This window comes from Pongo pygmaeus, chromosome 11 (assembly GCF_028885625.2).
Source record: "Pongo pygmaeus isolate AG05252 chromosome 11, NHGRI_mPonPyg2-v2.0_pri, whole genome shotgun sequence".
Lineage (NCBI taxonomy): Eukaryota > Metazoa > Chordata > Mammalia > Primates > Hominidae > Pongo > Pongo pygmaeus.
This window is the reverse complement of record NC_072384.2, coordinates 136,319,651-136,346,416: the sequence shown is the minus strand read 5'-3', so window position 1 is coordinate 136,346,416 and position 26,766 is coordinate 136,319,651. Positions and strand designations below refer to the sequence as shown.

The 26,766-nt window shown below is 48.0% G+C and overlaps 1 protein-coding gene across 13 annotated transcripts in view; it reads right to left on the bottom strand.

Annotated features, from left to right (window-relative positions):
• Nucleotides 1-26,766, bottom strand: part of AGAP1 (ArfGAP with GTPase domain, ankyrin repeat and PH domain 1) — a 634,886-nt gene that overhangs the window by 388,612 nt on the left and 219,508 nt on the right. For all 13 annotated transcript variants that reach the window (XR_010122905.1, XR_010122906.1, XR_010122903.1 and 10 more), the window contains exon 3: nt 22,430-22,517. Coding sequence is in view for 10 of the 13 variants with exons in the window: in XM_054477354.2 (XP_054333329.1) it covers nt 22,430-22,517 (88 nt within the window). In the remaining 3 variants the exon portion in view is untranslated. The remainder of the gene's footprint in view (nt 1-22,429; nt 22,518-26,766) is intronic.

Here is a 26,766-nt window from a genome sequence, read left to right as displayed (position 1 = left end):
GCTGGACCCAGAGGACAATGCTGCCAGAGCCCACAGGCTGCCTGCCAGCTCCTCTGCCACCCAGAGCCACAATTTGATTCCCTCCCCTGCGACGGGAACCTTCCCTCCTAGAATTTTGGGTCTGAACCACGTCAGTGCCCGAGAAGCAAAAAATCGGAGTCCCCATCCCATCCTGAAAGTGTCCGAGGCCCTCCAGACGGGCACCTACCCTCTGAGGCCACAGAGGGCTGACTGGGGTGCTGGGGCGCTGGCTCGTTCCCGCGAGCTCCTGCGCGCTCGTGTGCTCACACTCAACACCTACGCCACCATCACAGGCAGCCGCATTTGCTAAAGCAAATAAATCTGCTGTTCAGTTCACTCAATAACACAACAATGAAGAAAACCTTTTGATGTTAAAGCAGATAAACTCTCATTTTGCTGTCCCCCCAATCACTGAAACAAGACAGTAGGGCCCACTGGAAATGGTCAGGCTGAGGCCCGCTAGCAGGGGACACATCCAGGCCAGTCACGACGCTGGGTCCAGACAGGGTGAGCCCCAGCCGTACGAAGGTCCCAAAGACTCAGGGTCCCTGAATCGCGAGTCCTCACAGGCAAAAAAGAAATGCTTTTCTAGCAGAGCTGTTGTCATCATGACACAAGCTGGGAAACATCTGACACGGCTGGACGTCCCCACATATGTGACGCTACTGCAGACGGTCGCCCCTAGACCCGGATACTGGCCTAGCTCTGCCTGAATCCTGGCTCTGCCACACACAGCTGTGTAGCCTTGCCCCACCTCGCCCCACCTCAGTGTCCCCAGATGTAAAGGGGATGACGTCCTAGCAGGCGAGGAGTAACAAGTTGACACAAAGAACCCTGACAGTACCCAGCCAGGTCTTATTCGAAATTTCTGCCAAGGTTCTTTTAACCTGCTTTAATAAAAGTCGTATTTAACATTGAATAAGCCTGCTTACGACAGAAAAGTCTGCAACAGTGATAGTAGTAGTATTTCCCTTTTAAAAAAAATTTAAAAAGAGATCCTGGAAACCTGCTGTATCTTGGTGACATGAATTGAATTTGACCGTTTTAAGAAAAATAACATTTAAGGCTGGGTGCAGTGGCTCACACCTGTAATCCCAACACTTTGGGAGGCCGAGGCAGGTGGATCACCTGAGGTCAGGAGTTCGAGACCAGCCTGACCAACATGGTGAAACCCTGTCTCTACTAAAAATACAAAAATTAGCCAGGTGTGGTAGTGGGGCCCTGTAATCCCAGCTACTCGGGAGGCTGAGACAGGAGAATTGCTTGAACCTGGGAGGTGGAGGTTGCAGGGAGCCGAGATCGTGCCACTGCACTCCAGCCTGGGTGACAGAGCAAGACTGTGTCTCAAAAAAAAAAAAAAAAAAGAAAGAAAGAAAGAAAAATAACATTTGAAAAGGAAATCTGTTACTCTTTATTTGGACAAAAATCTTCTCCTTCATACCCTGTTCTGTGCATGGCCCCAGGCACCAGCCCACCAGGTTCAAATCCCTGCTGCGCCCTCCCTCGCTGAGTGACCTCCGGCAAGTAACTCAACTGCTCGATGCCTCAGTTTCCTCACCTGTGAAATGGGGGTAAACAGAGCCTTCCTTAATGAGTTAATGCGTGAAAAGCTCTTAGAACCCTGCTTGGGACAGAGAGGAGCTCAGCGAACAGGGATCCTCACCATCCCTGCCCCATTTATCTCACCCCCAAGTGTTCTTAATCTCCCTCTGCTCTCCTTCCCTACCCCTCACATTCATTGAAATCATCTACACTCCTTTGTTAGGTTTCTGCACAAGTTTCCCGCCTGCCCGCGCTCACTCCTGGCCTCGGTCCCTCCTTCCCCTAACATATATCACAGCCAGAGGGACCTCGCCGCCACACCGTCCCGACCCTGTGTCCTGAGCCCCACATGTGCTCCTCTGTGTCCTCCGGATGCTGAGTGCCCTACAGGGCCCCGGCTCCAGCCCTGCCCTCTGATGGTTGCCCCAGATACAAGGGTACGTGGAAGCCCTCCCTGCTTGATGAACCCTAGGGTTCAACTTTGATGAGGCTTCGTCTTGTTGAAGCATGCTGGCCCCAGGTCCCATTCCTCAATCACTAAGACTGTGTCACCTCCAGAGCAAGAAGGGAGGAGTGGAGCCTGTCCCAGGGGCCCTGCAACGCCGGTGTCCCTCGGCTGCCTACCTCTCTGGGAGTGGGAACTTGGGGAGCTTCACCACCCAGCTCTCATGGAATGACCATGACACCTTGGCAGATGACCCTCCCTGTTGCATGTCAGGTGAGCACACACAGGACGGATTTCACGTCCATCCTCTCCTTTGCTTCCTCTAACATGTTTTTGCAGAGTCACGTTCACAAGTGAAGCTTCCAGGTGGCTGAATCACAATATTCAAGTTACGAAAAGTTCCCTAGGAGGGCACTGAACCGTCTCATTTCTGCTCTCCTGAAGTCTCTGGCTTTGTGACCTCAAGCAAAGGACTCCAGGCCCAACTTTCACTGCCTCTAAAAGGAGCAGTGATTCCTTCTCCCATCAGCAAGGTCTCTTTGAATCCTAAAGTCAGTTTACATTCCCCCCGCAGATACAGAGTATAATTAACAGTTCTTTTCAGCATTTTACAATTTCAAACACTAGATACTGGTAATTGATTTGCATGATTTTTTTTCATATTACACTTAAATCAGAAAGCAAAAATTAAATACTGCTAAGTATTTGCCACGAACCCAAAGGTGAATAATAAGATAAAATTTAGCCAGGTGCTCCAGCAGCCAGGTTGTAAGAAAGCAAGAATGTCTTTACTGGGGAAATTTTCAAAAGGTCCTACAGGGCACTACTGATAGGAGCAGGCTCAGCTCAATAGGACCACTGGGCCTTGAGAAGTCTGGGCTGGCAGGTAGGTAACACTTTAAAATTCCTTTTCTACACTTGAACCACTTTAACCATGGAAGGAGAGCCTTACGATGACAGCATGGTTGGCAACAAGCTGGTGTTCCGCAGGCACCACCACTTGCATCATTTGAAATTCAACCCACCATTTCATCAGATCTCATCCCAGTCATTAGATTTTTCATTGTTTTTGTGTTTTGTTTTTTGAGACACAGTCTCACTCTGTTGCCTAGGCTGGAGTGCGGTGGCACGGACATGGCTCACTGCAGCCTTGACTGCCTGGGCTCAAGAGATCCTCCCACCTCAGCCTCCCTGAGTAGCTGGGACCACGGACATGCGCCGCCACACCTAGATAGATGAGATGGGGCCTCATTATGTTGCCCAGGCTGGTCTTGAACTCCTGGGCTCAAGCGGTCCACCTGCCTCAGCCTCCCAAAGGGAGATCTTTTTTTCCACCAAAATTTTAGAGGATACCATCAAATTCTACATCCAGTTTCAAGCTGAATGTAGCTTTTTAAATGCCTATTTTGTCCCCATTTCCATGTATTTTCCTGCAGGTCTCTTTCGCCCACTTGTATCCTCCCTGCACCTGATGCACAGCTTGGCCCATGGCCCATGTGACAGACCTGCCATGAGTGATGTGCAACCTTCTCTGCTGCCAATTATGATGACGTAACATTAAATGACATCAGCATAACTTCATTCTCAAAAATGGTTTTCAGTTTCCCCAAACCTGATGTCCCTGTCAGACAGACATCTGGCCCAGGCACACCTGTGAACAGGTGCTAGGCGAGCTCCGCGGGCAGGGGCCAGTGCCTACCCTGGAACCGTAGCACCTCCGAACGGCGGGCACCCCCAGGCTGAGGAACCAGACAGATCAGCCGTGGCTCCCTGACCCTAAGGTGGAACCAGGTCACTGGGCAGCTGTGACAGCATCTCAGTGAGAGGGGAAAACAGAGTCCCAGTCTCACTGAAATCTGTGCTTCCCCAGGACACAAGGATGTCACCGGAGGTAAAGAGCATCACATGGAATCCTCAGCCTAGAGCAGAGGGAGGTGAGAACAGAACCCACATCCTTTCTGGGCTTGGCTTTCTGCACCGAGTTTAAAGCAGAATGGAGTGCTCTCACCTCGTCTGAGCTACTTGGGGATACAGCGGTACCATCTTCTTGTCTGAACTCAACTTCAAGTGCAATGTGCAATGTATTAGGTTTCTGGTTCACCCCAAGGCAAGTGTTTGGGGTTCCCAGAACACGTGGAAACTGCGCTGGGTACCTTAGTTTGCCCTTGAGCTTGTATTCGTAAGCGAGTCGAGGTCTTAATTTCTCCCTAAATCCCACACTGCAGAGAGAAAAGTATATGGAAGGTGGAACTGAGTTATTTCCACCAAGATGCTGAAGTGGATGCATTCACTGCGAATGAACCGGGAAGAAAAGGATACAGCTGCACTCTTTTGTTTTTTAAATACCTTTTTCTAAGTCCTCATAGCCTTTCATGATTACTATTCTGAATCCTGTCTTACAATGTGAGAGCCAGTTTTAAATTTGGGGTGCTGGGGGAAGCAAAACAACTGGGTTCCTTCAAGTTTCTGCACTCACGCGAGGTGGAGCTACGCAGAGCCTCTTCAACACAAGTGCAGTCTACACAGAGAGAAGTCGGAGAGGGAGATCATCTATGCTGTCATTTCTGCTTTAAGAAAAAAAAAAAAAGAGAAAACTGAATTTTCCCATTCCAAAAAAAAGGGCCCTTTTGGGAGTCAACATTGCAACAGATGTTTGGCGTTTCTGTCATTTTGGCTAATTGAACTGAAAGCTATCAACGTATCATTAACAGTCCTCCAAGCGACAGCTATGGCAACGACAGTGTGTCTTCCAACGCTGTCGTCTACAAAGCACTTGTTTTCCCACATCATCTCCGTTAGCCCTCACCCCATCTCATGATGCAAACATCACTGGCAACACCCAAATCCACTCAGGTGGAAAAGGAGTTCAGACACACAGCAAGAGCTCCATAGCCACCACACAGCAGGACCAAGACTCAAATCCAGACGCTCTGTTTCTTACCCCTCCTCTCTTCCATGTGAACTTCTGCTAAGACAAGCCCTACAGAAACAAAGCCGGCAGCCTCCGTGTTTGCTGCGTTTTGCAGCACCCACAGGGCCAACATCAAACAGGCAGAGAGGCGGGACTATCTTATCCTCACTCCACTCACACTCGGGAAGGGTGGCCTCTGTCTTTAGCTCCAATAATCATCACTGCTTAGGAAACTAAAAAGACAGACATCTGTCTGTAACTTGCATTTTTTACTGTTGATTTTTATCTTTTTAAAGTGTTTTTAATTTTTATTGTTCTCTTTATTTTTTTTTCATGCCTGAGCTAAGGATGAAAATGACTCTTGACTTCAAAGCTGCATGTGTGGAGCCCACTGTTTCCCTTTGCCATTAGAGAGGGGAGGGACCTCATGGCAGTGTCTGATCAAGATGCAGTGGAGCTACCCTGGTTCTTTCAGCAGATGCAAGCTGGCCACACCTCGTCAACTGCCCAGCGCTATGGGGTTCAGACTGGAAGGGAGAAAAACAGGAGGAGCATGGCTGGCAGGTCCTGGGTCCCCTTCGGCCACGTGTTTGGGATTCTCTTCCAGGAAAACATTTTCAAAATTCATCTACAATATTCTTTGTTACTGAGTGCCATGATGACATCGGGAGAAAATCTGCAAACAGTATTATTCCCTAATTATTTTTAACAAGTGGGATGAGATGGATACCTTGAAAAGGACAATCGGCCCTCGTTTTTCCCTAGGAGAATACTTAAAATTTCAATCATGAATGCGCCAGAAATCTGTAAAAAATTAATTTGGCTCATTTAACTTTGATAAAAATACTGAAGTCAGTCACTAATGTTGCGGTTTTGGAAAAGTTTTGTATTGTGACATTTAAAAGGAATTTTGGACCACATATTATTTATACACTGGGAAAAAGGTTTTATTGGTAACATCTTTGTTTACAAAATTTAGCCAAATCAGATTTCACTTCCTCTCCCAACTTTTTTTTTTAATTTACATTGTAAAACACAAAGTAACTACTATACAAAGGTACCAGCAGTGAGTGAGGACACCGCACATGGCGACTGTTGACTATTTCCGTGGGTGAAACACTCCGGGGTTCTGACCCGCAGTGAAGTGAGCACTTAACACACGATTTCCTTGGGCAGGCCACGGTCTCTCATGGTTTCATTTAACCCAGATCTAAGTAAGGTACAAAAGGAACACAGAAAAAGAAAAAAGCCAAACTCCAGGTTAAGATGGCAGATTAGAACTTCACTGTAACTGAATTTTCTTTCCTCCTTTCCTAATAAAACAAGGGGGAAACATTAAAGCCAGAAGGAAGGAACTTCACCATCCAACAAGAAAAGGGGCACAGCTTTACAGAATAAACCTCAAAAAACGCAGGCTCTAAGGAACAAAAAGGAAGATTTGAGCTGGGCGGAGGCTCCTCATCTCTCCTACAACCTGAGCCAACACCCCATCACTTCACCCCAAAGTGCGCAGGGAAGAAACGGAAGGGGCAGCCGTGGCCTCATCTTTTTGGTCTCCTGACTGAGGAATGGAAATAAGAAAGCCCCAGAAGTGAATGGCCCAGCAAAGGCTCTCCGGAAGTGAAGAACATCCGGCAAAGGCCCTCCGGAGGCGAAGAACATCCGGCAAAGGCTCTCCGGAGGTGAAGAAGATGCCTGCGTTGCCTGGTGAGCAGAAGTGATCCATGCAGGGGGGCACCTCAAGGGGAACAATGATATATTCCTCCCACCCCCAGGATGGGTGAAGGGAACCTGGAAGAGGACGTGGTAAATTCCCAGGAAGAGCAGAGCCCTGGTCCCTAATGAAGGGCAGACTCCTTCAACGGGAGGCAGTTCCCTCCGACTAGAGGGACGGCAGGGCATGGATGCTCAGTAAATCCTGGGATCTCCAGGAGAACGGCATCCAGTCTCAGGTCCCGCAGCGCGGGCAGCGAGACTCGAAAGATGCCCCCAACACCCCTGTGGCTGGCTGGGGGAGGTGGCTGAGGTCCGGCAAATGGGAGTGTGGGTAGAATGGTCTGGCCCATCTCGTCTAGGACACTCAGGATGAGAGCATCTCCTCTCCCTCACCTTCTCCCACCACAGGAAGCAGGGCGGTCAGGGGCTCCCAACAGCCTAGATCTGACTCAGAATGAGGGAGAAGCCTTCCCAGTGGTCAGCGTCAGTCTCAAGGAAAGACAGTATCTGGGAAGAGAGGTCCAAGCTGAGAAGGCTGAGGAGCAGGACTGGGGACATTATGCAAAGGGCTCCCCAGCAGGGAAAACGGGATAACGGGAAGGCGGGAAAGGCTTGGGGAGAGGAAGGAGGGAAGGGAACAGAAGAGAAACAAAGCAACAATGGAGAAGAAAACAAAGCTCAAAAAGCAGAAGGAAGTCCCTTATAACCGCTTCCCACTCCAATGTGACTTAAGAAAGAACAGCCATTCCATGAGACGAGAAACTCCAGTATGAGAATTTGAAACGACGAGATAAAATGGAAACGTCCAGATCTGAGGATCAAAACGGCATTTGGGGAAATGATGAATAAAATTAGAAAAAGTAAGGAGCAGAAGAGACAAGGCTGAAAGCTGAGTTTCTGACACACAGGAACGGCTTGAAACAGACAGTCAATGAGATTAAAAAGACAGAGGTAAAGTATTTAAGAGAGAAGTTCATTGACAAATGAACCTAAACAAAAGGATAAATGTTATCTCTGACAACACATCCGTGACAAAAGAACTCAAAGACTATTCGAAGATAAAAGACAAAGGAATGTTCCTGAGACGCAGAAAGATCTGAATCCGCAGATCAAAAGTGCACGCGACACACCAGGAAAATGTGACACAGATTCACAACTTTCAAGATGAGAAAACTGAGGTCTGGGGAAAAACAGCACACACTGGCCGAGGGGGGGTTTCTTATTGGCTGCAAGACCTCAGAGCAGCAGGGTTTCAAAGTGAGTTCCAAGGAGCACTTTTCCAAGGAGGCATCAGCGAGTTCAAAACTGGCTACAGGGCTAGGCGCGGTGGCCCACACCTGTGATCAATAGCTCAACAGCTGCTCTGGGGTCTCACCTGGCCCAATGTGTGGGCTCAGCTCCAGTCCACTGGGCGAGGAGAAGTCCTTCTGAACCCCTTCAGCACATCTGCTGACAGTGAAATGAGTGGCAGCCCTCTGGGCAGCAATGGAGGGGAATGGGCTCTGAGCCACCTTCCAAGAACCCACCTCAGGCCCATACCTCTAGGCTGTGTGACCCTGAATAGCTTTTGTGGCCTCTGGTGCCTCTGTTTCCCTAGGTATAAATGAGTTAATCCATGTCGGCTGTCTGTCAGCTTCCTGAAACGTCACAAGTGGCTCAAAAAAAGTTAACGAATGACTGTTACATTACGATGATGACTATACCATTTCCAAATGGAAACTCACACACAGAGGGAGAGTTTTGAAATGCTAATTCAATGAACAGAAGAAGCAAAACTGCAACAACCAGAACATGAGAGATGCCTGTCTTCTGTTCAATTCCTGTAGGAAAGCCAGGCCTCTTCCTAATACGCAGCCATAACTCCATGCTTTCTGGAAGATCCAGGATACGTCTTTTCCCTTACATCAAAACAGCACGTCTTGGACAAGTGCTTCTCAAATGGCTCTAGGAAAAAGATTCTATAAATCTCCAGTAAAGGAGTCCATGTTTATCCAAGTGTGTGGCATGTTCCTAAAGTCAGACCAGAGCTTCCAGGTAAGCAAGTGATAAAATAACAAAGGGGAACGCATCTGCTGTATACTCAGCCAAGGATACAATCTGGTTCCTATTAGTGTGAGCTCCTTTTCTGCAACTACACCACAAAGGCCTGTGCCTGTTTCTCTATTACCACCCTACACAGGTCAAGAACATCTTGGTCATCTCAACCACCACCAAACAAATAGCCATCCCCATTACATGTCAGACACAGCCTTGATGCCAGGAATAGGGTGAACAAGACAAGGTCTCTGCCCTGATGGAGTTTTTTGTCCAGGGTAGCAGCAGAAGGAAACTGACTCATGTAAGACAAGGAGAGCCAGGCTGGGGGCTGGGGGTTGGGGTTGAGCTGCAGGCAGGCTCAGCCTGCACCTCTCGGAGAAAACGGTTGGGGGCTGCTTTTCAATCACCACTCTGAAGAAAAAAATAGTCACATAATGATGGGCCCTACCCAATAAAACCTAATATATAACCAAATAAGTAAACTATTGATTGAAAATCTTCCGATACCCACCAAAACAGTGGTGCTTGAATATTTCAGCATCTCCTGCTGTCTCTGAAATAGCCTGCATGGTCAACTATATATATTTAGTAATACACGTTTGGTTCTTGGGAGGAAAATGATTTTTTAATATTTTATACATTTATTTTAAGCATAAAAAAGGTAAATGGCATGGTAGCTCACACCTGTAATACCAGCACTTTGGGAGGCCAAGTCAAGAAGATTGCTTGAGCCCAGGAGTTCAAGGTATAGTGAGCTATGATGGCACCACTGCACTCCAACCCGGGTGACAGAGTGAGACCTTGTCTCATTTAAAAAAAAAAAAAGGTAAACGAAAGAGCATTGCAAAACTGGAGAAAGTGCCTAACTCCTCATCTGGGGTATTTAAATAAGGCTTTCTCACCAAGTAACAGCACCATAACCTGAGATGGATGCACAATGGCACAAGTGTTAGAATCCAGAGAAGGCGGGAAGCGAGTGGGACAGCAGAGTGCCAAGCAGGGGACCCTTGGCAGTTACTCGGCTGCCGACACAGGCACACAGGCTCCTTGTCCCTCACACCCTATTTCTCTACAATAGTGCTTCCTATGTGAACATAACTTTAGATTAAATAATAATCAGCTTTACGTGAACTCTCTTTTTCAATATGCAATTCAGGAAGTGAGTATGTAAAAGTACGGGCTTATGAGCTGTTTGTCCACATATAATTCTCTGAATGTAAATAAGGTGCTTGTTTCAAGAAACTGAGAAAGGGTGGTTGCTATTTGATGAGCCTGCATGGAGAAACCAAGAAATCCTATGCGATTTGACTATTCTATGCCGTTTTTCCATACTGTAGGGTAGGGGGCTGGTGAACTGCCTGTGTAAAAGGCCAGAAAGTAAGTATTTTAGACCTTGCATGTTGTATCCTTCTTTGTTTTTATGTTTACGACTCTTTAAAAAAACTGAAAACCTCTGTTCTCAGGCAGTAGCAACGCAGACAAGGTGACAGGTCGCTGCTGTAGTCTCATCTTTGGTATTTCTTTTGTTGACAGATGCACTTTACTCTTCTAATTGCCAAACTCCTTTTTCTCTGGGGACTCTGGAAAACGCATTTGTAATGCTTACAATCCTGTGGTGACACTGTAATGGCTTTAATGGAAGGAGGCCAGCAGGTTGTCTCCAGGCCTGTGTCCCCAACCTAGCTGGGATTTTGATCCCCAGGAATACCCAAGTGGACCAACGCCCTGTTCTAGAAAGCACCAAGACCCAGTCTAGCCTCTCATCCACAAGTGGCAGAGGTGAGACTGCCATGAGAACACCCCTACAGCATCCTCGTGGGGGAGGGGGTCACTGGCTCTCAGGCTGAGCTGATCCTGCAAGGCCCAGTGGTTCTTCCAGGAACCTCCTGCCTCTGGAACATCTTGGAATGAGCTGCATCTGCCACTGAGGCACTGCCAGGCTCCCTGGGGCTCCCAGCCGAGATGCTGCCCAAGTTAAAGTGGGTGCCAGGTCACATGGTTCTAGACAGTCCAAACACACCTGGGAACCAGTTTTTCTTAGGCCCAATAAGCAGATGCGGGTCCTGAAGGGGCACACACCCTAGTTAGCGCAGGGGGCTTCATGGTGATGGGTTCCAGCAGCTCATCCCATTAGTCAATGTCAAGGTCCAGAGGTAGCCTGGGGATTCCCCTATCTGTCCTCTTAGGTCCCCCTCCAAAGCCAGTGCTCCTGCTAATAGCCTGGCTGGAGCCCTGGAGCCCTGGAGCCCAGCCGCTCTGACTCTATCATGCCTGCCCGGCCAACCCCACTTCTCCTCTCTCCGTCCCTGGGACATGGAAGACCCACACAGCAGCTGGCCTGGTCCCCTGCCAGATGGTGTGGCCACATCACGCCTGGGTTTTGACGATTCCTCCACATCCCCTGCTCTTGTCCAGGCTCCAAACCTCCCTTCTTCATCCAACCTAAACCTACTCCCTTCTTCTTAGTGTCTAGAGGGCGATGCTGCAGGCTGGCTTCCCCTCCTCCCAGCCCCGCTCTTGCTCCACCAGGCACGCTTTCATTTCAACGTATTTGGCCTTCAAAGAGCAAGTGCTGATTTTTTCCTTCTTGCTTGTGGTGGTGTTAATTTTTTAAAAACATACACAACATTAAGAAGTGGGGGTCAGAAAATAAATGCTGGCAACATGGGCTGCCCTCATACAACAAGAACAGACCACCACCAGCTTTCGGACCCAGGGCAGGCACCAGTAGCTGTCACACTAGCACTCCTCCTGCACCCAGACCCTGCCTCAGAATCCTCCTGAACACTGCGTTCCAGAAGCCACCAAGCATGGATAAAGGACTACACTGTGAGTTGAATCAGGTTTCCGTTTCTGGTCTGGGTCAATCATTAATGAATTTATTAGGTTAAGCCATTGGAACCATATGAAACTGTCATCTTTTGCAGATTATTGGCAGCTGTATATAGCCTAATTTACATTGATTTAAAAAAGAACACACACACACACCACACACACACACACACACACACACACACACACACACACACACACACACACACACACACACACACACACACACACACACACACACACACACACACACACACACACACACACACACACACACACACACACACACACACACACACACACACAGTCTGGCCCATTCCTTTTCAGATCTCACAGCCAGCCAGTAGCACATGAAACAGAGGGGGGGAGCTTGGGGGCACCTTCACTACATGTCAGATTCTCCTGATGTAATTCTTTCTGGCACTCGACCTAATTTGCTGTTGGGAGTTTCTTTCAACTTCTACTTCCCTTGCCTCCATCGTCCTGGCCCTTGGAGTTTGCCATGGGCAGAGAAGTGGCACTTAGTGTCCAGGCCCCCCCGGGCAGGCACGATCTTACAGGACGCAACATTTTCTATGGGGAACTGCGAGAGGCAATCCCAGCTCTAACCGGTGATGAGTGGAGCGTGTGCTCCACACATTCAATTTCATTCCCGGCCTCCTCTGAAGTGTCAATCTCTCCATCCTGACCCACAGCCAGGCCTCCAAACTAGACATGCTGCACCCCCACCCTGTCTTTTCTCTGCACGTCGTCTTTTTCAGTATGCTACCTTCCACAAGAAACCATTCAACCCTGATTGCTGGACTGCTACGCCTAAGAAAGGCTGTATCATGATCAATATGGGCACCTCCTGAGAAACTGACCACTCCCCTTTCCTGACACCAATAAAACAGGCTGGGGGAGAAGCGGAGAGGAGGAGTGGTGGTGAGCTAATGCACTTGATGATGTTGGAGGAAGGATGTAAAAACATTATTTTGTGAGCTGACATTTTTAAGATCCAAACAATGTATAACATTCCAAAGACTAAGCTTTCAGCATTGGAGATTAAGAAGCAAAAACTTGCCTGAAAATGTCAGAGGTCCACAGCCCAAGTGAGATTGTAAAAGTCACAGGGAGACATTTACCAGAGGTAGCTTTGGGGTGAATTCAAACATACCCCAGGCGCTTCTCCTTTAACCCAAGTTCAAACCGTGCAAGCTGGGTATAACCTGATCTGTGAATTAGGAAAGAGAACTGCATTGCACAACACCTCCCCCCCACAGCCCCACCCTGGCTAAAATGTTTAAAAGGGACAAACCCTGAAGACACAGGGTTGGGACCTGCCTCCCTGCCTTTTCTGGGGTCCACCTTCTGCCAAGCCCTAGTCTATCATACTCCTGCTCAAGCCACTCAGCTCAATTAGGCTGACCTCATCTCCCCACCCCAAGGGACAGAACAATCAAAACATTCCCTCCAACCCCTGTGATACTGATTGTTTTAGGGAAAAGCACGTGACTCAAAGGAGGCCACATGGAACTGACTTAGAGTCTTTTGCTGGAGCTATTGACAAAAATCCTCACCTTTCCCTCCTCACCATATCTGAGCATTAAGGACCATGAAACCACCATGAAAGGCTTGCTACCAAGTGGGGAGACCTTGCTGGGCATGATGCCCAACACAGGCAAGAAATGGGGGAGAGGGTTCCTCAAGAACTTCAGTGCATCAGGAGGTTAGGGTCTTTCTAAAACTAAATCCATCCCCTTGGCAGCTCCAGAGATGCAAGTTAAGAAGTTAATAATGCACCACTGGCCTGCCTCTCCCTGCTTTTCTGTTTTAGCTAACCTAAGTTGCTCAACTATCTCATGCAACCAGAAGAGCATAGACTAACACAGTGAGCATGGCCCCGGGGCTTCCAGACCAGAGCAGGCGGTTCCTGGCCAGGGGCACAGTGGTCTGCTATAATCTGGTTTCCTGGACCTGAAGCTGGGCTTCCAGAGAGATGGTGTGATCAAGGCCAAAGACATGGGCAGACGGGAGGAGCAGTGAACACAGGTGAAGGTGTGTGATGGTGGTTCCATTGGGATAGATTCAATGGCTCTGTTAATCCGCAATAAACAGGTAAATGCACCCACAGCCTCAGAACACCTCTGGGGTAAAATTTCTCTAGGAAAAATGATTTGTAATTACATACGTGAAACTTTCTAGGCTCTAGTCTCCTTTTTCCTCTTAAAGAACGGTTTTGTTAAAACATCTGATGCCGTGAGGTTTCTTAGGAAAGCAACAGTTGTGTCAACAGCATGTGCTGTGCTGTTGCTGGGATCTGTGAGTGAAGGGACACACATGAGCCTCTGTGCGCTGCCCTCAGGAGACAGTGACTCCCCACAGAAGCCAGCGGGCTTGTCCTCTTCAGGGCGCTCCCAGACCAGGTGTAAGTCCCAGCCCTGAATCACAGTTACTTATTCAGAAAGGTCTTTTCTCTGGAACACAGGCTCCAATGCAGGCCCAGTATGGCTTTTGGTAAGCCCTGGATTTCTTGTCAAATTAATTATAACAATATGGGACAATACATTCTGAGTTCCATACAGCCAACTCAAAAACACACTTTGTTCTGCCAATTTCATCAATGCCAAAAACATGACTCTCTCTCCTTATTCTGATTTTACAGCTTTTTTTCTTGCTCAAAATGAAACAGAACATGCTTCCCTTTTATTATTTTTTTGAACATCTAGTAATAATGTTAGCATCCTTTACCTATTTTTAGACAGTATCACCGGATCCTCACTATGGCTTCCATGCCAGGGGTCAAGTTAGGGACTGTCACACACACAGGAAGACAAGAACAAAGGGGAATGGTATTTCCATGGTGAATGATCAGGTTAATTCCGAAAATCATCAGTGAAGATGGCTGAACTGACTTCTGCTTTATCTATTAAACCAGCATAGCAGCAGGCTCATAATCTCAATGTTTGCGGATAATCCTCACTAAAAAATTATCATGTGTTTATAACCACTTGGTTGCAACTAACGGTCAAATTCAGGTTGAAAAATCTAAATGGCTAGATTTCACGACTAGTCAAATGTTACTGGAGTATTACAGGTTTGTTTTTTTTTTTCCACTGGAACATGAAACAGCACCCAAGAACAGCTTTAGAAATAAACTCTAACATCTGGGATGCAGTGGTAGCTGACAACCTTTTTTTTTAAGTTATTTGACTTGGAATGGGTTTTTGGAGCTGACAGCTTAAACACACTTCATGTGTCCCAGAAAATAAGACTGGGTGTTTACCACATGTTTTGTTTCTAAGAAACTAAGTAAACATTCGTTAAAACATATTTAAGATACACGTGCTCCTGAGAACACATTTACTACCCTGATGACAGGAAACAATTCTAGGCAGTCCAGGAGGAGGGTGGCAAGGCTAACCCCGGGAACAAAGACTCGCAGGTGGCTGTACAGCCAGCTGGCCCTCGAGGCCAGAAGCCAGTGGCCAGAACTCTCATCCAGCACGCCGCGTCAGCAGCTAGGAACAAGCAACAGAAACCAAACACGCAGTGGAAAACCCCAGAACCCTTCAGCCTCAGTGCAGCACAGCCTGACCCCCAACATGCTGGAAACGAGACGTCCTTTCTTCAGGAGGCGAAGCGGCTCATGCCTTCCTACAGAACCTCCAAGCCTTTAGCAAACTCTGATGTGAACCAAATAAACCAAAGAGACAAGCGAAAGGCTTCTCTTGGAGAGATGTAAGAAATGAGATGGGTCTGGTGTAGTTTCCTGCTTCCCAGGCACAAAGCAAAAGTATGTTTGAGAATTTCCTATGACTTATGCTCAAAAACTCGACTTTCCTGAGTTAGGGAACTGTCAAGCTTAATCTCACCCACTGTTTCTCACTGGTCCTTACCTGGTAGTTATAATTACTCTTAGCACCTGGTATTTTCTCTTAAAGCTTTTCCTCATGAGCACTGGATATTCAGGTTTCTTCAGTCTCCCTTATCTATTTTGGACTCTTCTTTACATAGGGAACACCCCCCCCCCGCCCAACTACAGGTACCTTTTCCATCTGGGAGGGCAGTGGCTTCCCCTGCCCTATGCTGGCAGGCTCCTGAGTGAAAGAGCTGCCTTGAGCTCCTTGACCATACTCTTCTAGCTACCTCGGCTATCATATTCTATTGGGAAAATGAACGAGGGAGGCTAATCTCCCAGTGACCAATGTGTTCCATCTTTGGGACAGAGCATGGGGGCAGCTGCTGCCTATGTGTGGCCCGAGCTGGGAAGATGGGAGAGCCTGGACATGGGGCTGGAGGGTCACCCTTCTGGGAGGGAGACAGGGCCGGCACAGCCTTTACCAGCCATCCTCATTACCAGGCTCCCGGCCAGGAGCTCGCTGGCTGTTGGCCTAGGCACATTCAGGGCTGCCTCAGCCTTGGAGCTAGCTTTCTGCCTAAAATTTTGAGTTGGTTAAGAATCAATCAGAAACTCCAGATTCCATCACTGAAGGAAGGAGCCCCTGCTGAATTAAGGTCATGAAGACCCGGGAACGCCAGGGCCAATGCTCCCACATCATGCCTGGCTACGGCCCTTCCCTGCAAATCCCTCTGTGTGGCGGCAGCAGGCTACGACACCACTGACCCTCGCAGGCAGCCGCTGGGCCTCAGCGGCAGGCAGGCCCCGGCCCTCCTTTTGTCACTTTCACACCTGGATGTGGGTTTCTTCCAGATCTGGGATAAAGGCGGCTCTCAGATGGCACACCTTACTCTCGGTACTTTCATTTTGCAGCTTGGAGTTGGTCTAAGTCTCTCTCGACCAACCAACCAACCATAAAAGCTCCCACTCAATCCATATACAGTTTAGTCTCATCTTGGGAAGCTTGTGGGGCCACCTTTCTGCCCTCCTCAGGAGTGCCACGATCTCAACGTGGTGCTGGCTTTCAGCTTTTCTGGTGCTCAGGTCCTTCTAGCACACGAGCTACCCTGCACAGCTCGGGAGGGCCCATGGCCCAGGATGCCTGGGATGCCATGGGTGACACAGAGAGAGTTGTCCTGGGGCACGGGTCTCAGAGCAATGACTCAGTTCTGCAACCTGAAAAGATCTCAGGAGGACGCCACACTCTCCCCACCTGCAGGGGGTGAAGTGTCTCGGGCAGGTCCACACTTCCTATCTAATGTCCACATAATACTGGATACTGGACGTCCTAGCTGTTTCCTTTGACTTTTTCTTTTTTGAAAGGAGAGTTAAAAGCTGAGTGGCATCATGTGGGGTCTGTGTTGGGGGAGGGAGGCGCATGCTGAATATTAAGCACATAAACACACCACGAGGGAAGTCACATTACACACCCAAAACGTCACACGATTCTAATCAGCAGCCATTAATAGGGCTCATTTGGCAAATAAGTAATTTTCATCTGATTCTCTTTATAGGAAGTGAATGGCAGCTGTGAAATTGTCCTCAGAGGTGTGAAGGTCACTGCCAGCTGATGAGTCCTTGTGAGGTTCTAGAACACCAGCAGAGCTTGCAAAAGCATCGCTGGCAGAACCGTGACCACCACCAAGTGATGGGGCCAACTCCAACAGTTCTAAGTGCAGCGACCGTCTAAACCAAGCTTCTCTAACCTGCCACCCAGGACAGCTTTGAGTGCGGCCCAACACAAATTCGTAAACTTTCTTAACGCATGAGTTTTTAGTGTGTGTGTATATATATATATGTATTTTTTTTAGCTCATTTGCTATCGTTAGTGTTAGTGTATTTTATGTGTGGCCCAAGACAATTCTTCTTCCAATGTAGCCCAGAGAAGCCAAAAGATTGGACACCCCTGGAGAACATCACAGGTATATAACACGCACACTGCTGCCGGTTGAACTGTATGCCCTAAAAGATACGTTCAAGCGCTAAGCCCTGGGACCTGTGGTGTGACGTCACCTGGATAAAGGGTCTTTGCAGATGGGATCAAGTAAAGATGATGTCATGCTGGAGGAGGATGGGCCCTAAATCCAAGGGCTGGTGTCCTTATAAGAAAAAGTTTGGACAGTCACAGATAGCCAGGAAAATGCTGTGGCGACAGAGGCAGAGACTGGAGTTAGGAGTCTATGAGGCAAGAAACAGTACGGATTGCTGACAGCCCCCAGAAGCTCTCCCCTGAAGACAGGAAGGCCCTTACCACCTTAACCGCCCCAGCCATCTACATATCCCAGCCACAGGCCACGATTAGGATAAAGTATATGCATGCACTAATTAAATCAGAACAACTGTGCACAGACATGCAACAGATTCAACCTCAAAGCCTGCAGAAGGACCAACCCTGTCAATGCCTTGATTTCCAACTTGTGGGAATACATTTCTGTTTTAAGCCACAGTTTGTGGTACTTTGTTACCACAGCCCAAGGACTGAGGTACACATACATATATTACACACCTAGATGAACACACACACACGTGTGAGCACGCACACCCAATTAAGGAATCTGTCTATACAAGAGGTTTACTCTTTGATGGCTTTCATGAAATCACAAGCTCTCTACGGAGTAACCCACTTTTGCATTGTTAATTCACTAATTGAAAAACAGTATTTACATTCTTCCCTCATTTGAACTGCATCTTTAAAATCATCTAAATCTGTGAGTTGGCTCTCTTCCTGTAACAATAAAATATCAACCAAAATGCATCACACAATTAAGACAGCAGATGTTACCCTCTGGGATGGAGCTAAAATGCATCTGATACATCTGCTGAAAAGTAGGCTCAGATCTGGAAACGGCTCTGCACCAGAAATGTTTCTACCACGAGAGAGCTCTCCCCTGAAGACAGGAAGGCCCTCACCACCTCACCCCTCCCAGCAATCTACATATCCCAGCCACGGTCAGGATTAGAATATAAAGGATATTCACGCACTAATTAAATCAGAACTGCACAGACATGGAACAGATTCAACCTCTAAGCTGCAGAAGGAACCAACCCCATCAACACCTTGATTTCAGACTTCTGAGAACTATGAGAACACATTTCTGTTTTAAGCCACACTGTGTGTGGTAGTTTGTTACTACAGTGCTAGGACTGAAGTACACATACATATATTACACACCTAGGTGTATACACACACACACACACACACACACACACATACACATAATATTAAGGAATCTGTCAATCCAAGAGGTTTACTCTTTGACTGATTTCATGGAATCACAAGCTCCCTATGGTGCTACCCACTTTTGCATTGTTAATTCACTAACTGAAAAACAGAATATTCATATCCTTCCCTCATTTGAACTGCATCTTTAAAATTATCTAAGTCTTGGCTGGACGTGGTGAATCATGCCTGTAATCCCAGCACTCTGGGGGGCCCAGGCAGGTGGATCACTTGAGGTCAGGAGTTTAAGACCAGCCTGGCCAACATGGTGAAACCCCGCCTCTACTAAAAATACAAAAATTATTCGGGCGCGGTGGGGGGTGCCTGTAATCCCAGCTACTCAGGAGGCTGAGGCAGGAGGATCACTTGAATCCTGGAGGCAGAGGTTGCAGTGAGCTGAGATCACGCCACTGCACTCCAGTCTGGGTGACAGAGTTAAGACTCCATCTCAAAATAAATAAATAAATTAAATAATCTAAATCTTGTGAGTTGGCTCTCTTCACTACAAGAATAAAATATCAACCCAAATGCATCATACAACTAAAAGACAGCAGATATTACCCTCTGGGATGGAGCTAAAATGCATCTGATGTATCTGAGGAAAAGCAGGGTTGGATCTGGAGACGGCTCTGCACCAGAAATGTTTCTACCAGGAGAGAGCTCTCCCCTGAAGACAGGAAGGCCCTCACCACCTCACCCCTCCCAGCAATCTACATATCCCAGCCACAGGTCAGGATTAGGATATAAAGGATATTCACGCACTAATTAAATCAGAACAGGGTACAGACATTAACAAGCGCAGGGAGAATCCAAGGAACTATCTGGACAGGCAGATACACAGCAAAATGCCTTTCATTCAAAGTAGCTGCCCAGTTCATCACTCTAGCAGTTGTAAAAGGAAAGGGGGTCCGATAAGAAGGTAGCAGTACACCAAGAAATGGGATGGTCACAGAGCTCACTCCAAATCCAATCCCTCAACCGGGCGCCAACCACTCCCACCATGGGCTGTGCCCTCACCTTTGTGTGGGTAAGTAACCACAGGTGAGGCTGGGACATCATCAGCTTTGTCAGCCTCCAGCACTGCCCGAGGACAACACATCCCTTTGATAGTCTCCACACACCCAGGTGACAACACAATAAATTATATCCCAAACCCACAACACTCCATACCTAAAGCTTCTCAATTAAGCAAAGCATGGGTAATTGATCAACACTAACTCACTGGACAAAAATTGAAATCACTTTCCAGGTATAGGCTCCCTGAGCATGAGAAGGAATTTCAGGATGGCAAGACCGTGGTATGAAAGAAACATGGCTTCTCATTTGTTTTCTTTCCCCAACAACAAGTATGGCTCCTTTCATTACAAGTTACATTACAACAAGTTATAGCTCCCTCCTGCCACTGTCATGAGGCACACAGTCACATGAACAGGAAGTAAAAGTCCATTCCCTGGTCTCATCAAGAGGGGCAAAGACAGTGGCCACCTGCTTGGTTCTACACAGGAAAGGTAGCTCAGCCATGAGAAGCATGAATTCAGCAGGACTAAGAGGCTTCCAGGCACAAGGAGCCATGTATTCATAATTCTTTCAGCACCCGGGGGCCCTAGACACACACCCACTGGGGTGCACCTGGGTGTCTGCTGCTGTCAGCTCCTCACACTCCCACAGAACAATCCCTGGGACCTCGAGTCAAAAGGTGAGAGGCCACATGCCCAGGGAGGGCTGCTGCAGGGCATGAGAAAAGGTCAGGGATCATGATCTTTCCCCTGACCCAGGAAGCCTTGGGCATGGGGCCCCATGGAGGGGATGAGCTACTTCCACTTTGCAGATGAAGAAAGGGAGGTACTCGCCCACGCTCCTACTCTTAAAAATAATGTATTTTTAAAAACCATACACAATACTATGAAATTTCAGTGCAGAAAAATGTATTACTTGAAAAATCAAAGAAGCAGGGCTGTTAGTGATCAGTTTAGGTCACCCCACAATCCTTCCTTTTGATGTATAAACGTTCAAGAGAAATGCCCTGGTGTTAGTCAAAATGTACGGGGTCAATTATGCACTGCAAAAGACATCACAGCTGGGCCCAAATACGATGGAACACACTGTGAATGTCCAAAGGGAAAACAGCAAAAAGCCACAAAAATGACCAAATAGGCATATAGCAGAAAGGCCACCATGAGTGAGTTGTGGTCCTTGTTCTTACTCCAGAGACCCAGGGCCCCCAGCGCTGCCCCACCAGACACCTGAACCCCAGGGCCAGAGACAGCCACAGCAACAGCAACAAAACCAGGCCCGACTCATGTAACTTCCTGTGGTCCCAGGTTGAAATCCACAGAGTTGCAGGGCCCTGAAGGTAGATTTGCTTGGAAAAGGTGGTCATTTCATTTGCAGGTGAGTTAACCTCTGTATAACCTCTGCAATAGCTAGCCCTTGAAAATAAGTGGAAAACCCAAAGGAATATCTCTAAAAGATTCTCTAAAAGGTGTCATCAGCTGGCCGTGGCTAAAATTCATATTCTGACACAAAGGAGCAAATAAAAGCCGTCAAAACCCAGGGACAGAGCCCTGGCAAACTGTGGCCTTTGCTCGTTTCTCCAAATCATGCCATTTTGTAGCATCTGTATGCATTTCTCAGTGGACAGGCAAGCTTTCTCTTATTGACCCCTACATACGAGCCTTCATTAAACACCTCTAATCTTCCTAAATCATCATTTCAGTATGGAAGGTCTTTTCCTGATGTATGAGGTGTTCATGACATGACTGCAAAATTCTGCAAAACGGTGGCAGAGCCTCAAGCCACTTTTACACTTCTCCGAACAGTTCTACAGTATTCAGGACAAGAGTTAAATGCTAGGACAGGTGTTACAGGAAACAGGTGAAGCTACTTGGGACTACTGCTAAAAAGACAACTAAGGGACAAAACAGGGTGGAATGTTCAACTGAAAAAAAAAGATAAAATGAAGCAAAATAGGATGGTACACAGAACAAGGAGGGAAGGGAACGCTACAGTACAAAGTGGTGCCTTTCCTCTCTCTCCAAAACAAGACAAGCGCTGCCATGAAGAAAATGAATAGTTACCTGCATCCATATCTGCAAAGAATGGAACAGCCAGTAAGAAAAAGAAGGAACCAGAAATTCAGTGTCTCAGAGTTGGATTTAACAAAGTTACACGGAGAGAAAATTTCATTTAGAAAACTGCTTGTCAACTACACCCCTTCATTAGGGGACACGGGAGCTAAATGCTTTCCTACCATTATCATAATTTTATTTAAGGCAAAAAATAAAATATGGACATGTTAACTGAAGAAGTAAATGCCTAATGGCAAAAAAAAAATCTTACTCTCATGCAAAATGATTATTAAATGTTTATAATATAAGGGGGGAAACATACTCAAACATATGGTGGTGGTAATCTGAATGTCTTATCCAGAAAGGCTCTTATCTATGACTAAGTAACATTACATACAAATTATGTATAAATTCAATATCCAGATCACAGGAATGTCCAGTCAGTATTTAAAGGAGTAACAATGGATAAAAAGGACACTGGATTAAAAAGGACATTTGAAAGGACAGAACAATTAGATAAGAAATAAATTCAATGGTATTTCATGGTTCTACTGTACTATTCCAAATATCAAAGTGAATATAATGGGTTTGCTAAAAATACTACAGAAGAAACCACATACTTAAGGGTTTTTACTGCTTGGTATGTTTCATTGCTTTCTTGACCTGTGATACATCAAAGTCATGATTTATAATATGCTAAGGAAAAATTTTAAAAAACTACATTCTTAAGTTTGCAACTGCCTGCCAAACAGCATACCTTCCGGAGACTCCTCCTGGACATATGTGCCCGTCAGGTACCGGTGCACCAGGGCAGACTTGCCGCTGGCCAAGTTACCCACAATTCCCTGAAACAGAAACGGACAACCGTTAAGCATCATCAAATCACTCTATTTGGCATTTTGCAAATACAAAGAGGCTAAAATAGACAGGAGGCCTAAACACAAACATAACCAAGCATTGGCTGGATGGCCAAAAACAAGCTCATTCAATACTTCTACTGGAGTAAAAGGGAGTCCAACACTCTTAATTAACATCTCACGTTCTCATCAGCCTCAACAGCTGCAACGGCATCAGCAATGCTGGTATAAACACTGGTTTGGCATTCTTCCAGAAAACAAGCACATTGTTTACATCAGGGCTGTGTTCCTCGAGTTAGCCCACCGGCATCTACTGTGCACCCTCCAGAGACTGGGAAAAGCAGCAGGTGAGGTGGCACCCGAAGGCAGAGCTGAGTGACGTGGGGAGAGTGGCGAGGACCCACGCATGGTAGCATCTCTAGGGGATGAGTCAAGGGTAGACTTGGGGGCAGGACAACAGGAGCAGAAAAGGGCAGTGTGGGGAGACCTGGGGGTGGAGGAGCGAGGCAGGGGCCGGCCACACAGGCGAGGAGGGCACACACCTGCCTCCCAGACACAGGACCCACCAAGGCATCTCCGAGAAAAAGGGGACAGTGCCGGGGCTGCTGGGAGAGACGGCAAAGATGCTCGTTTGAGCTGGATTAGAAGGCGACCCTCAGGAGTGACGGTGACATGAGGGCCGCCGTCCTAGCAGTAACCTGGCGGCAAGGCTGACTCTCCAGGGGCTTCTTGACAGGAAGCCTCCCTGTTGACACAGTGGACACACCTGGCCTCCCAGCCTCCAAGTGGGCCGATCCCACAGGGAGCCTCCCTTTCCCTGTGCTTGGGAGCTGGATACGCCCCCATGCCGCCTTCTCTGGGAAGCTGCTCATCAAAAATCTCCTGCATTTTAATCTTTTCCTCCCCCACTAGAACATCTCTAGCAATCAAATTTAAGCATGATCGAATCGATTCCTTAAAAAGCCCAAAGCATCACAAGGGACCCATCCCTGGGCACAGGTGCTCATTAAGGCCACCTGCCATTCCCCGAGCTGGGACTCGCCCTGCTTGCTCTGGGTTCCACTTGTTGACCTCCCTCCTGCCTCCACTCAAATTATCTGAAGCTCTGGCCCTGTTGCTACCAGGAAACTGCCCACCAGGTCACCCGCAACTTCCATTTCAAAGCCACTAGCCTGTCTCGCTCTGACCTGGCCCCATCACCAGCAGCTGCTGCTAAGACACTCTCTTCCAACTCTCACACTGGCTTCCACCTCTACCTCCCTCCCAGCCCTGTGGGCTCTTCCTCCATCTGCTGGGACATACTGGGACTCGCCAGGGCTCCATCCTCACATCTCCAGCTGATTCTCCACTCTAATGTCCCAACATGCGCCTGTCCACATCCAACCTTCTCTCAATGAGCTGTGATTTCATTTAACAGGAGACACCCTGCAGACTCTGGAATCATAACTCATTGATAGAAGGTTGGATGCAGGGGGAAAAAAAAAAAAGTTACCTATTTCCAAATTGCATCCCCTGGCAACTGTCCACCCTAGCTCCAGGCGCCCCTACTTAGCTCCATACACCACCTATGCGGTATTCACGCCTCGACGGGTCCACACCTCGCCTCTCTCTCCCAGTCTCCTCATCAGCTTCTGAGGCCACATCACACCCAGCCTCTCCAACCAGAAAGCTGGAAGCCATCCCCGACTCCCAATGGCTGGAAGTCAGGGAGTTCGCTCCCTCCTGGGCACCTTGCTGCCACCTCGGTGTGGACTCTCCAATGTGCATGGATCAAGGAAGCAGCCTCTAGGGCCTCTCTCTGCCTGCAAGCACCTGCTTTTCACCCCGAGAACACGAGAGAGGTTCTTGGAAACAAAGTGACCATGAGAAAGTGGCACTCCTTCATTTCATAAGCCCTGGGAGACTCCTGCTGCCTGGAGGCCAAACTCCAAACATTTTAGGAACAAACTGTCTCCCTCCAAATCTTCACACACAACTTTGCTGGCAGCCAATGGGCCCAGCAGGTCCATGAACTTGCCACAAGAACACTTCGTTGCTCCTGTCACCTGAGCACCCCTCCCCTCTCACCTGACGAGGGCTTCGCTTTCTCTTGGGAAGGCCTCCCTGCTTTCCCCTCACCCCCAGAGAACCTTGACAGTGGCTGGTGAGGCCCTGGGCTCCACCTCCCACTATACTTAGGACCCCAAGGGCCAAGATCTCTGTCTCTGGATATGGGCCAAGACACCAACTCCGAATCTGTACACTTGTCATAGTCCCTGGCTCCAACAAAGGCCTGGTAAACACAAGATGGGTCGATGGATAGATGGATGGCAAGGAAGAAGGATGGGAGGGAGGGAGGGAGGGAGGAAGGGAGGGAGGAGAGATGGAAATAAAGGGGAGAGGAGAGGAAGAGAGACAGAAGGGAGGAAGGAATGTTGGTTAAGTAGATGATGAAGCCAATAGCTATAAGAACAAACACAGGGCTGGGCGCGGTGGCTCACGCCTGTAATCCCAGCGCTTTGGGGGGCCAAAGCGGGCAGATCATGAAGTCAGGAGATCAAGACCATCCTGGCTAACATGGTGAAATCCCATCTCTACTAAAACTACAAAAAAAATAACCAGGCGTGGTGGCACACGCCTGTAGTCCCAGCTACTTGGGAGGCTGAGGCAGGAGAATCACTTGAACCCGGGAGGCGGAGGTTGCAGTGAGCTGAGATACACCACTGCACTCCAGCCTGGGTGACAGAGCGAGACCTGTCTCAAAACAAAACAAAAACAACAACAAAAAAGAAAACAAACAAACAAACATATGAGAGAACAAATTTGGCATGACAGTGTGGAAAAAAGGTTCTCAGTGATTTACAGGCCACCGTGGTCTGCTGTCTGAGTGACAGCTCACAGATCCAAATGTTCTCCGTCACCCAGTCCTGGCCGCTCCCACTCTCTACTCATCAGCCAGAGTGGCCTTTCTAAAACCTATACCCGGTCCTGTCCTCTTACACCCCAGTTACAACCCTGCTGCCTCTCGTCTGCCCGCTCCCTGCTAGGCCTCCTAGTCAATCAGCTACCAAGCCCCATCCTAACAGGCCTTGCTGTCTCCAGGCAACTAAAGCTTTCCACATCAATCATTCCCCGAAACCTACTCTATCAGTTCAGATGTCACCTCCTCTGAGAAGTCTTCAGCTATGGTAGGAATGTTTGTGCTTCCCCCTCCTACCCCCAACACTCCCAGCCAAACTCATATGTTGAAACCTAACCCCCGGCTGGGCACGGTGGCTCAGGCCTGTAATCCCAGCACTTTGGGAGGCCGAGGCAGGTGGATCACCTGAGGTCAGGAGTTCAAGACCAGACTGGCCAACATGGTGAAACCCTGTCTCAACTAAAAAAATATAAAAATTAGCCAGGCGTGGTGGTCCATGCCTGTAATCCCAGCTACTCGGGAGGCTGAGGCAGGAGAATCACTTGAACCCGGGAAGCAGAGGTTGCAGTGAGCTGAGATTGCACCACCGCACTCCAGCCTGGGCGACAGAGGGAGACTCTGTCTCAAAAAATAAAAACAAAATAATAAATAAATAAAAATTTAAAAAAAGAAACCTAACCCCCAAGGTGATTGTATTACAAGGTGAAGCAGTTGTGGGAGCAGATTAGCGCCCTTATAGAAGAGGCCTGAGAAAGACCTCTCGCGTCTTCCTCCACGTGAGGACACAGCAAGAAGATGCCACCTACAAACCAGCAAGCAGGTCCTTAGGCATCAAATCTGCAGGTGCCTTTATCTTGGACTTCCTGGCCTCCAGAACTGTGAGCTATACATTTCTGTTGTTTATCAGCTGCTCAGTGTATGATATTTTGTTACAGGAGCCGGAAGAGACAAAGACATCTTCCTATTGCCACAGCCTCAACTGGGTGCCTTTCCTCAAAGCTCCCTTAGGTCTCTGCCCCAAGGATATCTTACAAGGGAACACATTATTTTGGAAACATCAGTATGTTGATCTGGCTCCCTCCAATACTGACAATTCCTCAAAGAGAGGCACCGGGTCTTACCTGCCTTGTTCTCTGAATCCCTGTGTAATGCAGAGCCCAAGGCAGACGCTCAACAGCACTGGCCGAGTAAAAGAATGGATGAGTAAATGAATGACTCCACTGCTGGTGAGTATGAATGAGATGCTTATTACTAAGGCTCAGAGCCAGGCTCAAGCCAGGCTGTGTGGACAGATTCTAAATAAAGCTGTTTTCCCTCCTAATCCGACGTACATCTTTT